The sequence below is a fragment of the Bactrocera tryoni genome, unplaced genomic scaffold (assembly GCF_016617805.1).
Source record: "Bactrocera tryoni isolate S06 unplaced genomic scaffold, CSIRO_BtryS06_freeze2 scaffold_25, whole genome shotgun sequence".
In the NCBI taxonomy this organism is placed as follows: domain Eukaryota; kingdom Metazoa; phylum Arthropoda; class Insecta; order Diptera; family Tephritidae; genus Bactrocera; species Bactrocera tryoni.
In genome coordinates this window covers 19,488,151-19,509,438 of record NW_024395977.1, presented here as the reverse complement: position 1 = coordinate 19,509,438, position 21,288 = coordinate 19,488,151, and the positions used below count along the sequence as shown (strand labels likewise).

At 36.9% G+C, this 21,288-nt stretch overlaps 1 protein-coding gene across 4 annotated transcripts in view; it reads left to right on the top strand.

Annotated features, from left to right (window-relative positions):
• Positions 1-21,288, top strand: part of LOC120780333 (homeobox protein Nkx-2.4) — a 113,511-nt gene that overhangs the window by 30,312 nt on the left and 61,911 nt on the right. For 3 of the 4 annotated variants that reach the window (XM_040112629.1, XM_040112628.1, XM_040112630.1), the window contains 2 exons: positions 2,650-2,801; positions 15,507-15,602. In XM_040112629.1, the coding sequence (XP_039968563.1) occupies positions 2,650-2,801; positions 15,507-15,602 (248 nt within the window). The remainder of the gene's footprint in view (positions 1-2,649; positions 2,802-15,506; positions 15,603-21,288) is intronic. The other variant, XM_040112631.1, reaches the window with a different exon arrangement.

The window sequence follows — 21,288 nt, the reverse complement described above, 5'->3', positions numbered from 1 at the left end:
ATCTATATTTCAATAATCTGCTTTAATTTTTTCTATAGTGACAACCAAGTTAGTTTCAGTTAAAAATGTGTCTGAAAGTAGCTTTAGTCCAAGGTTTTACTGAAAGGACTTTTTCGCAAACATACAATACCTCTTTTTGTTTGTACGCTGGTATGGTTGATTACCGTCTTTGCGCACAGGTATAAATTGAAGAATTAACCGGCCTTTGCTCAATTAAAGCGCTAATTTAAATTGAAATCTTATTTTACAACATTAATTCTTAATTGAATACAAATTGAATTGTAGCTGTAGTGCTACTGATTGTTGTCCACGCTGTAAATTTGCTATGTTCATTGATAAAATAGCAATCAACGAATTTTGATCATTAGAAAAAATACAAAACGAAGAGCACAAGCAAGTTTAACAGCTGATTGTTAATCGAGTTTGTCGTTAATCGAGTAGCCAGCTGTGAGAAAGGCAAAAAAGGTTCCTCAATTTTAATCTTGATGTACTAAATTAATTTGGCCATGCGAAAAGGATTTTGCCCTTTCCAAATATCCAACAAAATAATTATTTGTCACACAATTACTTACCTGAGATCTTTTTACTACTTCTTACTACCGAATTGAAAAACTAACCGAAACTCGTGCGAGTTTAAGCTTTCAACTTATTTTTCACGGATATAACTTAGCATTTATATGTCCTGCACAATGACGGTGGTGAAATCACCGATTTAATGCCAGATATAATTAATGTTCTACTATGAGCAAAAAATAGTAAGACTTTGTTCATAATTTTAAAATGCTTAATTATTCTTCAGAACCTATGTTGTTACCCTCAAAATAATCCCGCTTTGCCCTAATACACTTGTGCTAACGTTTTTTTTCCAGTTTTTCAAGTCAATTTCCGGAATAGCCTTCAAAGCGCATAGCGATTCAAGTTAAATGCCTTCAATTGACTCCAAACCTTTTCCACGAAGCGGTCGTGTGTGTTTGCTGAATAGCCAGAAATCAAACGGAGCTAAGTCAGGCGAAAACGGTGGTTGCGGCACGATATTGGTTGAAAATTTGGCAAAAAACTCCCTATGAATCTATACTACATTGACGGTGCATCATCGCAAAGAGAAAATTGTATTCCCTGTTGACGGTTTGACCAGTCGGAAGGAATTCGGAGTGCACCATACTCGATAATCCAAGAAAACTGTTGACGAGTGTTTTTGGCTCTCCTTTGCCATGATATTCGGCCGACTGATCTTGTGTTTACGGGTCGTAAACATAGATCCAAAAATTATCGTAATAATATTTTTCATGACATCCTGGTAGTCGGTAAGAACTGTGTCACAGGCGTTAACGCGACGGCGTTTTTCGAAAAAATTTAGTGATTTTGAAACCAATCGTGCTTTCACTTTTCTCAGGCCCAATGATCTTTCAAAATGGTTTTTATTGCTTATTCCGATATTTCAACAACGTCAGTAAGATTTCTAACTGTTAATCGTCGATTCTGAAGCACCAATTACTTTATTTTATTTATTTATCACCGAAAATAGTCAAAACCGCATAAGCAATAAATTTCGACCGGGATGAAAAAACATATGAACTAGACAACCAGACGTGTAAATGGAACCTAAAATAAAGTAAAAGAATATAATACTTAGATTATATTGATAAAATTGATATATTGATAAAATTGTAAAACAAAAATATTTCTCATTTCGCTAATTTCCATGGTAGCCCCAGAAATTGAGGAATTAAACAGTTTGCATATGCATATGTATTAGGGTGTGTCATTCTGAGGCAACCTTTTTTTTCAACTGAAAAACAGGCTAAAAACTTTCGAAAATGTGAAAAAGAAAGTCACTCAAAAGATGAGCTCTTAATATTAATATTAAGAGGTGCCTATTTTAAATTATCTGTTTTCCATATAAATTACATGGAAAAAAAAATCATTTTCACATGATGAATCACAATAACCACCACAAAAAAAAAGATTTTTTTCCATGTAATTTATATGGAAAACAGAAAATAGAAAATAGGCACCTCTTAATATTAATATTAAGAGCTCATCTTTTGAGTGACTTTCTTTTTCACATTTTCGAAAGTTTTAAGCCTGTTTTTCAGTTGAAAAAAAAAAGGTTGCCCCAGAATGACACACCATAATATGTATGTATCACCGTACGAAAGTAAATCACAAAATCATTATTTGAGATTAATGGGTTTATAATATTCGAGTTAATTATTGATGTATTATAAAGACAACTAAACCAACTTTAATGGCGAAATGCATGGAGGCAAATTAAAAGTTTAAATTTTATTGGTTTATAATTGATGTGGAGAGAAATATTTTTCTTGGATTTATCCCATTTGTGAGTTACCCCGGAAACATTCTGACTCAATACTTTTTATAATGAAAAAAATTAATTGAAACTAAGAGTTTGAATTTGAGTTTGGAACAACTATATTTGTTATTAGGTTGTTGTTTATTGTATTGTTGAGTTTTCTAAGTATTAACTTTTTATTTATTCAAAAATATTTTCATACTACTTACTCTGCCAATATTATTTTTATCCAACTTAATAATGTTTAATAGTAAATTATTGCTATAAGTTAATCATTTAAGTTAAATTTTTTCATACCAAAAAATGTAATTTAAGTATATATTTACATTTTACAGTTACCAGATTAATGGGTGGGTCAGCGACTACTTCAATGGGACATATGGCCAATATGGGCAGCCTAGCCACATGTAATGTAACTGATTCAAAGCCATTACAATTCCCTTTGACACAGCGGAGGAAACGGAGAGTATTATTTACCCAAGCTCAGGTAAGCTTACATCTACTTAAAATTCAATACGCATACATTGCATCACAGTAAGTAAGAAAGAATATGTGAGTTCGGGCGAAAACTTTACACTAGGTACCTTAGAATTCATTTGTTTTTTTGCACACTATTTCTTTTATTGGCTGTAAACTTAACATCTGTCATTCGATTTACATGATATTAGGTACGTTTGAATTTTCTTTTATAGCGATGATGTATGCTGTATTATTTATATATAAGGTTGTTTTTTTTTTGTACAAACTATATGCATATACATATATGTACATATATAATGTTATTTCCATTGATTACTAATGATCACACTTTATATATTTATTATTAATATTATTTTATAATGTGCAATTTTAAAACCAAAATAATTTATCTTAACAAGTAAGATAACTTTTGACCTACAGCCGAATATTATTTGCGAAAATATATGATTTGTAGGAATCAAAGGCCTATACAAAAATTTATAATAAATGAAAACCTTGCAATGAATGTAATATTCGTTTTTATGCAAAATTGTAAAAAGAAATACAATTACACAAAAGGTGTGTAATTATTAAACTGTTTTGTGGATGTTGGCATCATAATGTGGTTATAGTTCAAATCATATGTTCATTTAATGTTATTGCGTTATTTTACATATTAAAGGATAGTTATGCCAATTTCTATACTTGTTTCATTTTATGGGATGTGTGGTTACTATTCGATTTCATCCATTTTCAAAGTGTAGTAGTTATATGGACAGTAAGCTTATTAGAATGCGTGGTCACGCTCACTTTTCAAACTATTTAAATCACCTCCTCGATACATAATTTATAACTTACTTTTACCCATTTATCTTTTTTAATTAAAGCCATCTTCTGGGCGTGTGAAATGGTGCAATATTTTTCATATGCAACATTAACCACCCCTGAATTTGAACGAAAAACTACTTTATTGCACTTTGAGTATTAATATTTTCATTAATATTGGGAGCAATGACAGGGATCAATATAATCCGTATGTTTCGTCCAAATAGAAATATGAACCGCTACAAACATTTTCAAGCGATTATTTTTCACAACTTTCAACGTAGATTATCTTACCAACCGTGTATCGATGAACTTAATTCAATTTTTGGCGATGAAGCTTCATAAAAGACTCTTTTTTTTATCAATGGTATGGTGAATCTGATCAAGGTCGCAGATCACTCCAAGAGAGATTTCATGAAAGTCGTCCAAAATCAGTTTTTGTTCCGGAAACTATTGTTGCTGTGCGCAAACTAATATCACAGATCGTCTTGTGACGTATCATGAGATAGAGACAACTATGCTACAATAGACATTAATGGGATCAGCAACTAGCAACTGTATGAGTGTTTCAAGATGAGCCGAGTCTAACAAAAGTTATTCCCGCACGAAGCACTTTCAAGCAAAGGGTTGCCTATTTTTTTGGAACAGCTCAACATATCTCATCCATAGCACTAGAAGAACGCAGTACAGTAAATTCTGTCTGAGTGGTACACAATCATTTGTTTGACAGTTTACCTTAAAGAAATTAGGAAAAACCAACAACTGCGATGCGAGCTCTCGAACATCAACTGAAACATTTTTGAGCACTTGACCTTTTAATTTTATGAGTACTGACGTGGACGAACGACTTCTTTTTATTTATTTAAATAAAAGATAAAATAATAAGTCAACGTTTTTTGTTTTATAGATTTTAATAAAGAAAATTTTGGAAACCAATAAAGCGATTTCTTATTATTACAATTTATTTTTGTTCTCTAATCCCGAAATATAAAAGGCAACATTCGTAATGAACTTATTCCCATTGAAATATTGACTCCCTATTAAATTTTGATTTTAATCAATTCTTTTGTCGCAGTGTCACTCAAATACATACCGCCGTGTCAGAGAAAAAAGTTAAAAACGTTCAGGTGAAACTAATAAAGGCGCTATAATAAAATTATGTTTTTTTTATGCTTTATCATTTCCATTTACTTGACTGCTGGTATTCTTTCCTTAAAATTAAAACACTACCCGTGCAAGGCGAGTTCTGTATTACACTGCCAAACATAAACAAAAATCCACTTGTGTTTTGTGACATGAACAGAGCGAAGTGTTTATTATGTAAAAATAGCCACAAATGCAGAAAAAAGCTACAGATTTATTCTATCACCTATAGTTTTTTGGTATGAGGATTTTTGTTTAAAAAAATAATTGCGATAGATACATTTTTTATTAACCAAAGAGTACCTAAAAATATTACTGTCGATGTTTTTTGGCGATATTTTGTTTTTGGAGGATCCCTTTACAATGTCCAGCAGTAATCGGCAAGCAAACTGGCACTCCACTTGCCTTGGTACCGTTTCTCCATAGCAGAAATGTCTTGGTGGAACCGTTCCTCATGTTCGTCACTTACCACCCCTAAATTTTCGGGGATAAAATCCATATGGGAGTCCAGAAAGTGAATTTTAGGGACATGATGTAACCCATTTTTTTATAGGCAGTAAGTAGTTTAGTCACAAGATCTTTGTACTTGTCAGCTTTCACATTTCCAAGAAAATTTGTAACAACGGTTTTAAAAGAACTCCAGGCTCGTATTTCAGTTTCATTGAGCATTTTCTCAAATGTTTTATTTTTCATTAGTTCTCTTATTTGCGGACTCACAAATATGCCCTCTTTAATTTTTGCTTCAATGACCCTTGGAAATTTTTGTTTCAGATAGAAGGACCCTCTACCATTTCTGTCCATTGCCTTAACAAAATTCTTCATTAAACCCAATTTAATATGCAAAGGTGGTAGTAATACTCGTACCTTTTTGGGATTAACTAGAGGTCACTGGTAATCTTTTTTTGTTCCGGAGTGAGTGGCTGACGTACTGGCCACTGTTTCCTGTACATAATGATAGTTTCTCGCAGGCCTGTCCCATTCGCAAAGGAAGCAAAAAATTTTCTTATATCCTAGTTGCATTCCAGGAAGAAGGGCTATTACTTTTAGGTCTCCACATATTGTTCAACCATACTCAAGATAACGGATGTGCTTTAAAATAATCAATGAATAGCCGCCAATCACTTGGATCCTGTTTCTGTTAAACAAAAGATTAACTTCTGAACAGTATACTAGATCCCCTTCTTGAAGAAAGAAATTTGTAAGGTCTTTCTGCTTTTTTCTGTAAAAAGTAATATTTACATCACTTGGAGAAGGTTCCAACCTTTTAGTCTGTATGTTAAAAGTTCGTACTGCGATTTTGAAAGGCTTAGACCTCGAACTAAGTCATTAAGTTCAGCCTGTGAAATTAGATGCGGCATTGTTGAACATCCTGATAAATCAAATAAATGATCGTATGTCATTTCCTTTGAGGTTTCTGTAACATCACTTGAAGAGCTAGTCGATTCTAGTTCTTCATCGACACCAAGATTCTGGTGATTTTGGAATAGGAATTTTTTCACTGTGTTTGACAGGTCTTAAAACTGATGGTAAATTACAGTACTTAACCGTAGGATGGAGTCATGTATAAAAGTTCACGCAAGTGAGGAAAGTTCTTTGATCGCCATTCGCTTGGGAGTGGCCAGAAACGATTATTTTACATATGACTCAAGCAGCTCCCGACTTCCGGTCTTTGACCAAGTATCCTCTGGGTAGCCTAAGAACATCCGTTTGAAAGCGACATAAAGTGAGAAGGCGAAACATCCCCTCCGCAGGGTTGTACGCTGGTGTTGGGACCTGCCACGTAAAAAAACACTCCAATGAAAAGGAACAACAAGGCTCGGATGAGTGACCCCCCATTTAATGACGACCATGGCAATCGAAATAAGGACTACGAATTGAGGGCAGGCACCTGGAATGTTCGGTCCCTTAATTGGGAAGGTGCCGCTGCCCAGCTGGTTGATGTCCTCGTGAAAATAAAGGCTGACATCACCACCGTCCAAGAAATGCGATGAATGGGACAAGGACAGAGACGAGTAGGTCCTTATGGCATTTACTACAGTGGCCATATAAAGGAGCGTAAGTTTGGTGTGGAATTCGTGGTGGGAGAGAGACTCCGTCGCCGAGTACTATCTTTCACTCCGGTGAATGAACGTCTAGCCACAATCCGCATGAAAGCGAGGTTCTTCAACATATCGCTGATTTGCGCCCACGCCCCGATGGAAGAGAAGGACGATGTGACCAAAGATGCCTTTTATGAGCGCTTGGAGCGCACATAGGAGAGCTGCTCCCGCCACAATGTCAAAATCGTGCTTTGCGACTTTAACGCCAGGGTGGGCAAAGAAGGTATCTTTGGCACTACGGTCGATAAATTCAGCCTCTACGACAAAACATCCCTAAATTGGATGAGGCTGATCGACTTCGCCGGGGTCCGAAACATGGTTATCTGTTGTACTATATTCCAGCACAAGAAGATACATCAAGCTACCTGGCTGTCTCCGGATCGAAAAGCCACACGTCTCCAGTATTCTAGACGTGCGTACGCTCCGAGGTCTTAACATCGACTCGGACCACTATCTTGTTGCAGCAAAACAACAACAACAACACAAGGTAGGTTCGACGTCGAGAAGCTGCAATCACAACAGACAGCCGAGCGATTTTCTACTCGGCTTGCATTCTTGCTCTCTGAGAGCAGTCGTCAACAACTCGGTATAAGGGAACTGTGGGACGGCATTTCAAACTCCTTACGTACAGCTGCAACCGAAACCATTGGTTTTCGGGAAATGCAAAAGAACAGTTGGTATGACGAGGAGTCCCGTGTCGCAGCGGAAAGAAAACAGGCTGCCTACCTCGCAACGTTACGATCGACACCAACACCTGAGGGATGGGATAGATACCGAGAGTTGAAGAGGGAAGCGAGACGCATTTGCAGACAGAAAAAGAAAGAGGCCGAAATGCGTGAGTATGAACAGCTTGATAAGCTGGCCGGGTGGGGTAATGCTCGAAAATTCTTTGAAAAAATGCGGCGGCTTACAGAACGTTTCAAGAACGGAGCATACTCTTCTAGAACCCACAAATGTGATCTAGTCACCGTTGCCCAGAACATACTGAAATTATGGAGGGAACACTTCTCTAGCCTGCTGAATGGCAGTGAACGTACAACGCCAGGAGAAGCGAACCCGATTCCCCAATCGATGACGATGGAGCAGACTTTCCATTGTCCGATCATGAAGAAGTTCGAATAGCAATTATCCGTCTGAAGAACAACAAAGCGGCGGGAGTCGATGGATTGCCGGCCGAGCTATTCAAACACGGCGGCGAAGAACTGATAAGGAGCATGCATCAGCTTCTTTGTAAAATGTTGTCGGACGAAGGCATGGCCAGCGATTAGAATTTAAGTGTGCTATGCCCAATCCATGAAAAGGGAGACCCCACAATCTGCGCCAACTACGGTGGGATAAGCCTCCTCAACATCGCGTATAAGGTTCTGTAGAGAGGATTGTGTAAAGAGTAAAGCTCACCGTCAACAAACTGATTGAACCTTATCAGTGTGACTTTATACCTGGCAAAGCAACATCCGACCAGATATTCACAATGCGCCAAATTTTAGAAAAGACCTGTGAAAGAAGACTCAACGCACACCACCTTTTCTTCGATTTCAAAGCTGCCTTCGACAACACGAAATAGATCTACTTTTATGACGCGATGTCTGAATTTGGTATCCCCGAAAAACTAATACGGTTGTGTAAACTGACGTTGAGCAACACCAAAAACTCCATCAGTATCGGGAATGACCTTTTCGAGCCTTTGGACACCAAACGAGGTTTCAGACATGGCGACTCCCTTCAACCTGCTGCGGGAGAAAATAATTCGAGCTGCAGGACTTAATCGAGCTGGTGCAATCTTTTATAAGAGTGTATAGCTGCTGGCGTATGCCGATGATATTGATATCATCGGTCTCAACACCCGCGCCGTTAGTTCTGCTTTCTCCAGACTGCACAAGGAAGCAAATCAAATGGGTCTAGCAACGAACGAGCGCAAGACGAAATATCTCCTGTCATCAAACAAACAGTCGTCGCACTAGCGACTTGGCACTCACTTCACTGTTAATACTCAGAACTTTGAAGTCGTAGATAATTTCGTCTATCTTGGATCCAGCGTAAACACCTCCAACAATGTCAGCCTGGAAATCCAATGCAGAATAACTTTTGCCAACAGGTGCTACTTCGGACTGAGTAGGCTATTGAGAAGCAAAGTCCTCTCTCGACGAACAAAAACCAAACTCTATAAGTCATTCATAATTCCCGTCCTGTTATATGGTGCAGAGGCTTGGACGATGACAACAACTGATGAGTCGGTATTGCGAGTTTTTGAGAAAAAAGTTCAGCGAAAGATTTATAGTCCTGTGCGCGTTGGCCACGGCGAATATCGCATTCAATGGAACGATGAGCTGTATGAGATATATGACGACATTGACATAGTTCAGCGAATTAAAAGACAGCGGCTACACCGGCTAAGTCATGTTGTCCGAATGGACGGAAAAACTTCAGCTCTGAAAGTATTCGACGCAGTACTTGCCGGGGGAAGCAGAGGAAGAGGAAGACCTCCACTCCGTTGGAAGGACCAAGTGGAGAAGGACCTGGCTTCGCTTGGAATATCCAATAGGCGCCACGTAGCGAAAAGAAGAAACGACTGGCGCGCTGTCGTTAACTTGGCTATAATCGCGTAAGCGGTGTCTACGCCAGTAAAGAAGAAGAAGAACCGTATGTTTAGACTTCGGTCCAATACCTTTAATATTCGTGAAGCAAAAATTGTAGTCTGTAACATGGTCTGGTAGGTTCTCTTCAAACTTTTCGCACTGCAACGTTACACAAGTTTTACAACAGATATGAGGGGTCCAAGACTTATCTTGGTCACCAACTTTACCACCAAAATACAGTTCGTACGCTTTTAGCACAAGCGGAGTAAAATTACGTTTTTGCTATTTAAAAGTTTGTTCTCCGCACACATAAGAAAAACTGTTCGCACTATTTACGCACTGACTAGGCATTGTGCCTAAAAATCTTAAATACAGCAATTTCAAAAACGTAGAAGAATGTGAACTCAAAAACGATTTGCTATCCAAACATAGAACACGTAATCGATTCGGTCTATTGATTATAAAATAAAATTATCGTAAAATTCGCTGTTGACTTCAAACAAGCAGGCCGAACCAGTCTATAATCGATGATGCAATATAGTGAAATTTTATGTATTGTAAATTCTAAATCCGCAGGTTACAAAATATCTGTGTGATAAAAGAAATCTATTTTCAGATTTGACTTCAGGGTGAAAGGGAAATTTCATGTCTCAAACTATGTGTCTACCAGTGTTATTAATTAGTTCAGCAAATTTGAATTTGTTTTCTTACGCGAAAAACGATCATATAATTACATAAAATATAATTTAAAAAAAAACTTATATTCAAAATACAATTCGAATTTTCAACAGATTTAGTTAGGTGCATAAAGACATAACGAAAAATAACTGCATCTAACAGTTTGAGCTTCTAAATGCAGAAGGACAATAACGAAAGATTTACCTGCTTGGATATATCAGTTTAAATACGAAATAAATTTCAATAGTATTCGTACAAACTAATCATTGATCAAAGAATCAAATTTACAAAACTATATTACAAAAAATGGTTAATGTTTTTATCCTCGCTCCCCTCTTTTTTACACTTGCACCATACCGCTACAGAGTATAATAGTTTTGTTAACCTAACTTTGTCTGTATCACCTAAATCTAATCGATATAGGGTTACATATCAGAGAACTGCAAAACTCACTTTTTCCTTGAATCAGCTCTTACGCAAAAGTTTCTATTCAAGTCCAATCACTGAGCGAAACACAGCATTGAGTAAAAATCAGCTCATGTTGCCGAATCGCTCATTCGCGTACAATGTGAGCCTTCGGTCCGAAATGCTTTGCTCACGTTTGCTCACTTCACGAAATATTTAGCTCATGCTCGCTCACTTTACGAAATGTTTAGCTCACTTTCGCTCAGTGATTGGAATTGAATAGCAACTTTTGCGTATGAGCTGATTTAAGGAAAAAGTGAGTTTTGCAGTTCTCTGGTATGTATATAGTTTTTGTATGCTTTGTTCGCGATCAGCTTATGTGTCACATGCATTGCACTAAGAATTTGGTACACAACTTATATTTTAGTATGTAGAAAAAATACGTACAAACGCCTACACATTGTCAGCCCGACATAAGGGAAGGAGCCATGTTTGGAATATATTATCTGAAATTATTAAAGAGGATGGCTCTATTTGGAATGGATTTACATATATACTGCCAATCCTGTAACAATATTTTAAAATATTTGCCAAAAAATTCTTCAAATTTAAACAGACATATGTATGTATGTAAGTGCTGCAAATCGCTTAAGGAGACGGCGCTTTTATTCAAGCACAGTGAGTTTATTCATATGCGTTGAGTTTGCTCATACCCATTGAGTTTGCTCATACCCATTGAGTTTGCTCATAGACGTTGAGTTTGCTCTTTTGTGTTTTTGTTTTCATTCAACACGATCATTGTTGAGCCGAATGAGCGAACGCTTGAGTAGAGCTGTTTCAACACGAGCGTGAATAAACTCAGCAAGCAAACGAATTTACCGCAATTGAGCTGAATTTAGCTCAGTAGCGAAAACATTCACGAATGCCATTTTGGGCGCTTGAGCCGAATGTGCTGATAGTTCGGGTATTGATCGTGCATGAACATTTTTGCGCTCAACGGAAGCCGCTCTCTGTTACATACATATGTATATATAAATGACCAAAATGAAGAGACGAGCTAAAAATTCAGATATCTTAATGAAACTTGGTACATATCGGACCACTGCTACGGCATTAAGCGAAAACCTATAAAGTGCCGGTGCAAATCCCTTAATCACCCCTAATGACACTGTTAAATTAGTGAAACTTTAAGATAACACCGTCCACTTCTCATATGACGTTACTGTTAAACGAGGTATACAATTTTATATTCGGGATTGTATGAAGGCTTAATCGTGTCCAGGGTAAAAATTGGCACCACCCAACTTTTAGGCGATATCACATATTGGTTTTCTTAAATACACTAACAACAATAATTTCAACTCAACAAATAGAAATAAATGCTTATACTTTATTTAATTTTCATATACTCGTACAGGTATGTCATTGCCGTAATTTAATCAAATTTAACAGAAACCAGAATCAGCCACACCATCGCCAGTCGTTCTTTCTCGCTGTGTGGCGCCTATTCGAGATTCCAAGAGTAGTCAGTTCCTTCTCCACCTGGTCTTTCCTCTTTCTTTGCTTCTATCGGTGGGTACTGCGTCAAATACTTTCAGAGCTGGAGTGTTTTCATCCATACGGACGATATGATCTAGCAAGCGTAGCTGAACTCTGTCAATATCGTCGTATAACTTGTACAGTGCATCGAATGCAATATTCGCCATTGCCAATGCGCAAAGAATCATATATCTTCCGCAGAACCTTTCTCTCGAAAATTTCGTAAGGCGACTCATGAGATGTTGTCATTCCTTTACACCATATAGCAGGATGGGAATGATGAATAACTTTTAGTATTTGGTAATTGGTCGTCGAGATAGGAGTTCACTTCTCAGTTGTATACTTAGGACTGATTTTCTTCCGCCGCGACTGTACTTCGGAGCGTGCGTGCATCGACTGGATTTGGTAGAGGACGTACCTAGCTAACGAACGAGCGGCTGGTCGGTTGTCTCCTTAGTACCCGAAGAGTAAGGACAAAAACTTTCGCGCGACGTGCTTCCGTGAGTGCCGCAAGCCGAAAATGCAGTGTTTGTTAGAGCAGAAGTACGCGATTAAATTCTGTGTAAAACTCGGTAAATCTGCAACAGAGACGTTTGATATAATCAAGCCGGCTTATCCAGATGATGCTTTAGCAAGATGTGGAGTGTTTCGGTGGCACCAGGCCTTTTTAGGAGGGCTGGAAAGAGGTTGCTGATGAATGAGCAAATCCAAAGTTAGTTTTCACTTGCTCATTTTTTTTTTTGACATCAATGACTGAATAAATTTTTTCCTCCTGAACAAAGTGTCAACGTCACGTGGACGAGACTCAAACGAAGGGTCAATCGGGTCCAACAAGACATCGCAGGCGATTGGAAGTTGCACCACGATAACGCTCGGCTCACACCGCCTTTTTAGTGAGCAGCTACCTAACCAAGGCAGCCATCCCAACGCTTCCGCAGCTCTACAGCCTACATTAAATTGAAGAAGTCACACGATAGGGAGTCTTCTTGTCTGTAACCTTGTTTGGTATGGTGCTGTTCAACGTCAGCTTACACAGACGTATTAGTTTTGCTGGGATACCAAGTTCAGACATAGCAACTTAAAGCAGTTTCTTTTCGTGGTTTCGAAGCCTCCTTTAAAATCGACCAATGGGTGGTCTGTGCCGATCTTCCTCACACGGGTCCTTTCCAAGATTTGGCGCATGGCGAATGTCTGGTCTGTTGTTGATTTTCCAGGCCTAAAGCCACACTGATGGTCTAATCAGTTTGTTGGCGGTGGGCTTCAGTCTTTTACACACTACGCTCGATAGAACCTTACATATATGCATTGTTGAGGAGACTTATTCCAGGGTAGTTAGCGCAAATTGTGTGGTCTCCCTTTTGTGGATTGGGCAGAGCACACTTAAATTCCAATCGTGGAGCATGCTTTAGTCCGGCCATATTCTACAGAGAAGCTGGTGCATGTCCCTTATCAGTCCTTCCCCGCCGTATATGAATAGCTTGGCCGGCAATGCATAAATTCTTTGTTTTTCCGACGAGTAATTGCATTCGAACATCTCCTTAGTCGGGTAATGGAACGTATACTCTATCGTCATCAATTGGAGAATCGGGTTCTCCATCTCCTGGTGTCATGCTTTCACTGCAATTCAGTAGGCGGGAGAAGTGTTCTCTCCATAATTTCAGAATTTCCTTGGCATATGCCCCTAGATCACCTCTGGGCGTTCTACCAGGAAATGTTCCAGTTTTGAAACCTTCGTCCATCTTGTCTAGCTCTTTGTACTCACGGGAGTTGGTGATGAGCGCTCCCAGAGAGCAGCAGCGTAAGTCGAGTAGTAAATCATTCGGTTGTCTGTTGGGAATCGGCGTCGATCTCACTTAAGCTCGCCTTCAAATGGATGTTTGTTGGTTACCCAGAGGATACTTGGTCTAGGACCGGCAGTCATGAACTGCTTGAGCTATTTGTAAAATAATTGTATCTGGCCACTCCCAAGTGAATGGTCTTCAGAGAACTTTCATCATAGCGTAAATTTCTGCACATGGATTTATTTACCTAAGACATTGCATTCACTGTAATTCTATGCTACAAGAGGTGTTCCAAAGTAAACAGGACTTAAAAAAAACAGAACAAATGGTTTTTCGGCAAAATCAATTTATTTTATTCAAAATAGCCTCCTTCTGCTTTAATAGAGCTTTTTATACGGTCCAAAATTATGTCGAATTCGTGTTTTAGCTCGTTGGCCGGTATGGTACTTTTGAATGGCCTCTACGTCTGCATAACGTTTTCCTTTCATGAGCAAATGCAAATTTCCGAAAAGGAAGAAGTCGCACCGTGCCATATCAGGTGAATACGGGGAGTGGTTAATGGTTAAATTGTGGTTTTTGGTCAAATAATTGGTCACAAGCTTCGATCGATGAGACGGCGCATTATCGTCTTTTCTTCACCGATAACACAAACATACTGACATTTAAAACGCAATAACTTCACTTCCAATCTATGAAGTCGACATATATGTAGGTGGCACCACCAGGAGGCGCTGGATTCAAAAAGATTCCTGTTTACTTTGGAATGCACCTTTTATAAGCTCCATATTTTTTCAAGTAAACCGTCTAATATTCAAGCAAATAAATTATTTTATAAAACTAACAAATTTTGTAACATGTAGAAATTTATATCGGGTGATTTTTTAAGAGCTTGATAACTTTTTTAAAAAAAAAAACGCATAAAATTTGCAAAATCTCATCGGTTCTTTATTTGAAACGTTAGATTGGTTCATGACATTTACTTTTTGAAGATAATTTCATTTAAATGTTGACCGCGGCTGCGTCTTAGGTGGTCCATTCGGAAAGTCCAATTTTGGGCAACTTTTTCGAGCATTTCGGCTGGAATAGCCCGAATTTCTTCGGAAATGTTGTCTTCCAAAGCTGGAATAGTTGGGTTAGCTTTATTTCTCGTAGATACTTTAGACTTGACGTAGCCCCACAAAAAATAGTCTAAAGGCGTTAAATCGCATGATCTTGGTGGCCCACTTACGGGTCCATTTCTTGAGATGAATTGTTCTCCGAAGTTTTCCCTCAAAATGGCCATAGAATCGCGAGCTGTGTGGCATGTAGCGCCATCTTGTTGAAACCACATGAGTCAACATTTAAATGAAATTATCTTCAAAAAGTAAATGTCATGAACCAATCTAACGTTTCAAATAAAGAACCGATGAGATTTTGCAAATTTTATGCGTTTTTTTTTAAAAAAAAGTTATCAAGCTCTTAAAAAATCACCCGATACATACACTCCTAATTAATGCACTTTCATAAAATTATGCAACTTTTTTTATTTTATATCCTTCAAATAAATAAGTTTATGCTTTATACCAGGAGGCTGTTCAATTGCAGAGGCATACATTAGTACTTATTACTTTTATAGTTCAATTCCTATTCCTTCAGTAGCTACTTTCAAATATGTTTATAAAATATTTTTTGTTACTCGAATTTTTAGGTGTACGAATTAGAGAGACGCTTTAAGCAGCAAAGATACCTATCCGCACCAGAAAGAGAACATTTAGCCAGTCTCATACATTTGACACCAACTCAGGTAATAAATACTATAAATATTTGTTAAACATTTAAATTTTTCGAGTAAATTAAACTATGCTTGTAAAAACCTGAACAACGAAAATTATTATTTTTGATCTCGTCTGGCAAATAACCGATTTTACTAACTTCTTATCCCAAATGTTCAGAAACACTTTAGCGCTTTTCAAATGAGCATAATGCCATAAATGAGTTTCGCATTATGATATTTATTATAAAGTAGAGTAATCGAACTCTATTTAAACTGTAGTTGTATGGAAGAAAAATTTGTTTTAGTAGCCCTTACTTTCACACGAAACCAATGCGGTTATATTTTATAATTGAGAATTTCTGGTATTAAACACATTAAAAGGTGAAGTCACGCCACTCTGTCAAAGTACTTAAGATACATATGCAATACCCTTTTTACTATTATCATCTTTTAAAAATTAGAGTTATATAGCAAAAAGCAACATAAAATTTTGCACTAAACACCGTTAACGAGATTGATCATTACGAACCAATCTATGGTTGTACCGAACTCGATCAGCTGATAGCAAATTATTACAATGTGCTATTATTATTTTTATTTAGAACTTCATTTTTATCTATCCATTACTTTTAACAAGATGTTTAGGTCTATAGCATACTCAGAACTGCACTACCTGGTTCAACTTAATAAAACCACAACTTCTTCGCTTTTTCCAAGACATGAAAATAAGAAAAGTGAAATCAATATATAAGCGATTTCATATCACTGGAAAATAATAAATTGTATAATCTAAAATTACCAGTACTTTAGTATTTCGAAGGTTCCTTGAATAATATTTGTATTTGATAAAAAGTGTCGTATCGTTTCTTAAAATTTGTTATCATTTTTTCCATTTTTCATATTGTGTTTGTCAGCTCTTTACTCGTGGGCACGCTGTAGGAATATGTGTTACTCACACAAAAAAATCAGATATCTTTCATGTAATCATTCGATATTTTTCACATCCAAGTGTTCTGTGGTAATTCGTAAGTGTATGCTCCGATGTTGTCAACACATTGCACATTTTCCTGGATTAATGGGAGTAATTGGTAAAAATAACACAAAACAAATCACATAATTAAAAGACGTTTTCTAAACAATAACAAATCAAATAAATACTCAATTATTTAATTTTCGCGGAAAAAAGTGCACATCAGCTGTTTCTTTTACACGCTACTTATACATACATATATTATATCAGCTGTTCTGTTTCTAACAACTGTAATCAGCTCTGCCACACTGGTCAAATAAAAACAAAATATAAACTTCTAATTCAAACTTCATTATCCACTAAACAACAGGTTGCTAATACCCAGTAGAGAAAGAAGAAAATAAAAATGGCTGAACCTCTTCATGAGGTGGCGTTGAGAAACAGTCTCAGCTCATTTAGAGTAAATAAAATAAGAGTATTAAAAAAAGAAACTCATATAACTGAAAGTCTTATAAATTTGGAAACGATGTGTAATCATTTACATAAAGATAACATAGGGTTAAAAAAAAAGAAAATGAAGAACTAACAAGTAAGGAAGGGCTAAGTTCGGGTGTCACCGAACATTTTATACTCTCGCATGATAAAGTGATAATCGAGATTTCATTATACGTCATTTACATAATTTTCAAATACCGTATTTTTGTAAAGTTTTATTCCGCTATCATCATTGGTTCCTAATGTACTATATATTATACAGAGAAGGCATCAGATGGAATTCAAAATAGCGTTATATTGGAAGAAGGCGTGGTTGTTAACCGATTTCACCTATATTTCGTACATGTCATCAGGGTGTTAAGAAAATATTATATACCGAATTTCATTGAAATCGGTATAGTAGTTACTGAGATATGGTTTTTGGTCCATAGGTGGGCGAGGCCACGCCCATTTTCAATTTTTAAAAAAAGCCTGGGTGCAGCTTCCTTCTGCAATTTCTTCCGTAAAATTTAGTGTTTCTGACGTTTTTTGTTAGTCCGTTAACGCACTTTTAGTGATTTTCAACATAACCTTTGTATGGGAGGTGGGCGTGGTTATTATCCGATTTCTTCCATTTTTGAACTGTATATGGAAATGCCTGAAGGAAACGACTCTATAGAGTCTTTTTGACATAGCTATAGTAGTTTCCGAGATATGTACAAAAAACTTAGTAGGGGGCGGGGCCACGCCCACTTTCCAAAAAAATTACGTCCAAATATGCCCCTCCCTAATTCAATTCTTTGTGCCAAATTTCACTTTAATATCTTTATTTATGGCTTAGTTATGACACTTTAAAGGTTTTCGGTTTTCGCTATTTTGTGGGCGTGGCAGTTGGCCGATTTTGCCCATCTTGGAACTTAACCTTCTTATGGAGCCAAGAAATACGTGTACCAAGTTTCATCATGATATCTCAATTTTTACTCAAGTTACAGCTTGCACGGACGGACGGACAGACGGACGGACGAACGGACAGACGGACAGACAGACAGACATCCGGATTTCGACTCTACTCGTCACCCTGATCACTTTGGTATATATAACCCTATATCTGACTCTTTTAGTTTTAGGACTTACAAACAACCGTTATGTGAACAAAACTATAATACTCTCCTTAGCAACATTGTTGCGAGAGTATAAAAATTAGTAAAAGCAAGCATGTAAGTATTGAAGCAATACCTACTAGTATGAATGTTAATCAAATATACGAAAATGAGGAAGCTAGCTCACCTTCCTAAAGGAGAAGCGCTCTTCAAAAAAGCTCAAAATTAAAAGTCCATTCAAAAAAATAAAGAGCAGGCGGCCAACATTGATACTAAAACTCACCTCTCACCTCCTATTATAACATAATAAGTACAGTTCTAATAAAAAACAACTTTTTAATCAAGCTTTTGAGCAACGGCGCCTACAGACATAATGCGTTTGATACAAATTATTATCGCACAATAACAAAGTTCTTATCAAATGAAAATGTACCTTGGTTAAGCTACAAGAGTAAACATAACAGACCAATAAAGGTAATGATAAACAAGTAAGGAAGGACAAAGTTCGGGTGTAACCGAAAATTTTATACTCTTGCAACTTGCAAGAATTAAAGCCAGCGAAATATCTCAAGATGGAAAACGTAAACCAGAGGATCGAAATCAAAGAAGTTTTATACTCGTATATACACATACTCTATATCACTCATACACTGGCCGATAAATTCGGCATATGATTTGTTAGAAAAACAAAAGTCAAAATACTTGTACATATATAGTATATGGGAGTTGGGTTAGTATAAACCCAATATTGTCCATTAACTATTACCATTAAGGTACCTCGCATATAATCACCAATCATATGGAGCAAAGTCAGCCGGATAATGATTATAAGGGGTCTAGGTAAAGTTTTCTCTCAAATTTATCAATTTTTGGCAAAAGATACACTGTCATAATTAAAATACGTTCTCCCAATTTCATTGAGATCACTCAAATATTGGCTGATATATCCAGCATAAAGTCACCTGAAAGATCGAAAATCTTTATATTAGGTAAATGGGGTCTCAGGGAAGTATTGGCCCGATTCGACCAATTTTTTACATACCTGAATTTCAATTATATATCTCACACATTGACCAATATTTTCGGTCAAAAGTCAACCATAGATACTGGGGTGTACATACTATGTATTTGGTACCTAGGATTTTGAACAGTATTGGTTGTATTTGTACATTTATTGGCCAAAAGGTGACCTACTTTAAAGCAATTATTACTGCAAAATTTTATTCCGTTATACTATTTACTTCTTAATTTGTGTACTGGTAAGTGAAATAATCAAGTGCAATTTTAAATTGTGTTATATGAGAAGTAGGCGTGATTGTTGTCCGATTTTACCTATTTTCACACTATAATATAGGAATGTTAGATGTGATACGTACTAAATTTAGTCGAAATTGGACGGTCGCGTCCCAAGATATGGGCTTTCACCAAAAAGTGAGCGGTGCCACACCCACTGTCCAACTTTCACACCAGCTCTCAGAAGGCCACCTCATACCATCTCGAAGGTAAGATTTAATGTATCTCGCGTAATTAGTTATGTATTTAATGGTACGTTATATTGGGAGTGCGCGGGGTTATCTTCCGATTTCATCATTTTCGTCCTGTCCGTAGGAGTTCTTATAGAATTCGAGCTTAGGAAACTTGGTTGTTGTAGCTTTAGTGGCTCCTCCTCCATACCAAATTACAGCTTTATATCTTAGTTAAGCGCTTTATTTGTTTTCGGTTAATGGCGATATGTGCGTGTGGCAGTACTCGAAATTTGTTTTGTACTAAGGAATCTGTGTACCAAGTTTCATCGAGATATCTTAATTTCGACTCAAGTTATAGCTTGCACGGACGGACAGACAGTCAACCGGATTTCATCTTTTCTCGTCACCTGATCATTTATATATATGTATATTAGGGTGATTCAAAAAATTTTTTTTTTTTTTTAATTGGTACTCGCAAAAATAGGTTCCTAGACACCTCTAAGAAAGCCTCTCCAAATATGAGTTTTTAATTGTAACGGGAAGGTCCTCCGCCTAATGGTTTTCTATTTTTTCTTATTATCAGATAGAAAAATTTATATCTCGCTTCCAACTACTTGAAAAAATATTTTGTTAATTAGGTTTTGTAGGAAATTGAATGCTCTAAAATATGGTCTCTTATGATTTTTTCGTAAACCCAACCGTTTAAAACATATTAACGGTTGAAATTTGACTATTTTTGGAAAAATTCTTTATTTCTTATTAATTTTATAACTCAATGAAAAAAAATTATTATGAGGCATATTTAATTATTACTGCAAAATTTTATCCCGTTATATTAATTTCTTCTTTATTTGAGTACTGGAAAGGGAAAAAGAATCAAATGGACTTTAGAAGAATCATACTCGTATGGGAGTTGGACGTGTTTGCAGGTCGATTTGGCCTATTTTATTGTGCCATAGAAATATGAAAAGACATTACGTTTTATGTATTATTGATGTGAAACATCTATAGGCGCGGGTAAACATGATTGTCGCCGTGGCGATACAGACCGTGGTAACGATCACCACGCTATATTATTATTATTGTGGAATATATGGGCGATACGTAGTCTATACGTAGTCTATATGTAGCATATATATACATATGTACATATCCATACATATGTATATTTTTACGCGGCTTGCAAAAATCTGTGTCAATATGTATGCAAGCTCATACATTAACATACATATTTACTCTGGTTTGTTGGAGAAGCTGTGACAGCGGCAAGGGAAGCAGTGGGAATTGGCGATCGTTCGTTTGTGTTTTTGGCAAATCTCGGATTTTCTACCAACAACACAATGTTGTGACGCTTTGTCGTCGCGTCGGTCTGTCGACTTTATGGGATTTTGTTTTATCTTCGACAAAACGTGACCTTCGCCATTGGTTGCCCGTGACAACGAAGATTTCGCATGAAGCAATAGGCCGCGTGAAGATTCCAACAACTTTTCCCCTCACACGTACGTATACATGTGATCATATATCTGTTGCGCTCATTCAGCAGTGTCATCTAAAAGAATATATCTGTCCTTCTCTATTATCCCCAATAGACGGCTAATGCAGGGTTGCATTTTCTCTTTTTAAACAGCCGATGCAGGGTTGCACTTTTTGATTCCTACTTTTAAAACTTAGAAAATTACAAATATGAACATATGTTTAATAAAAAA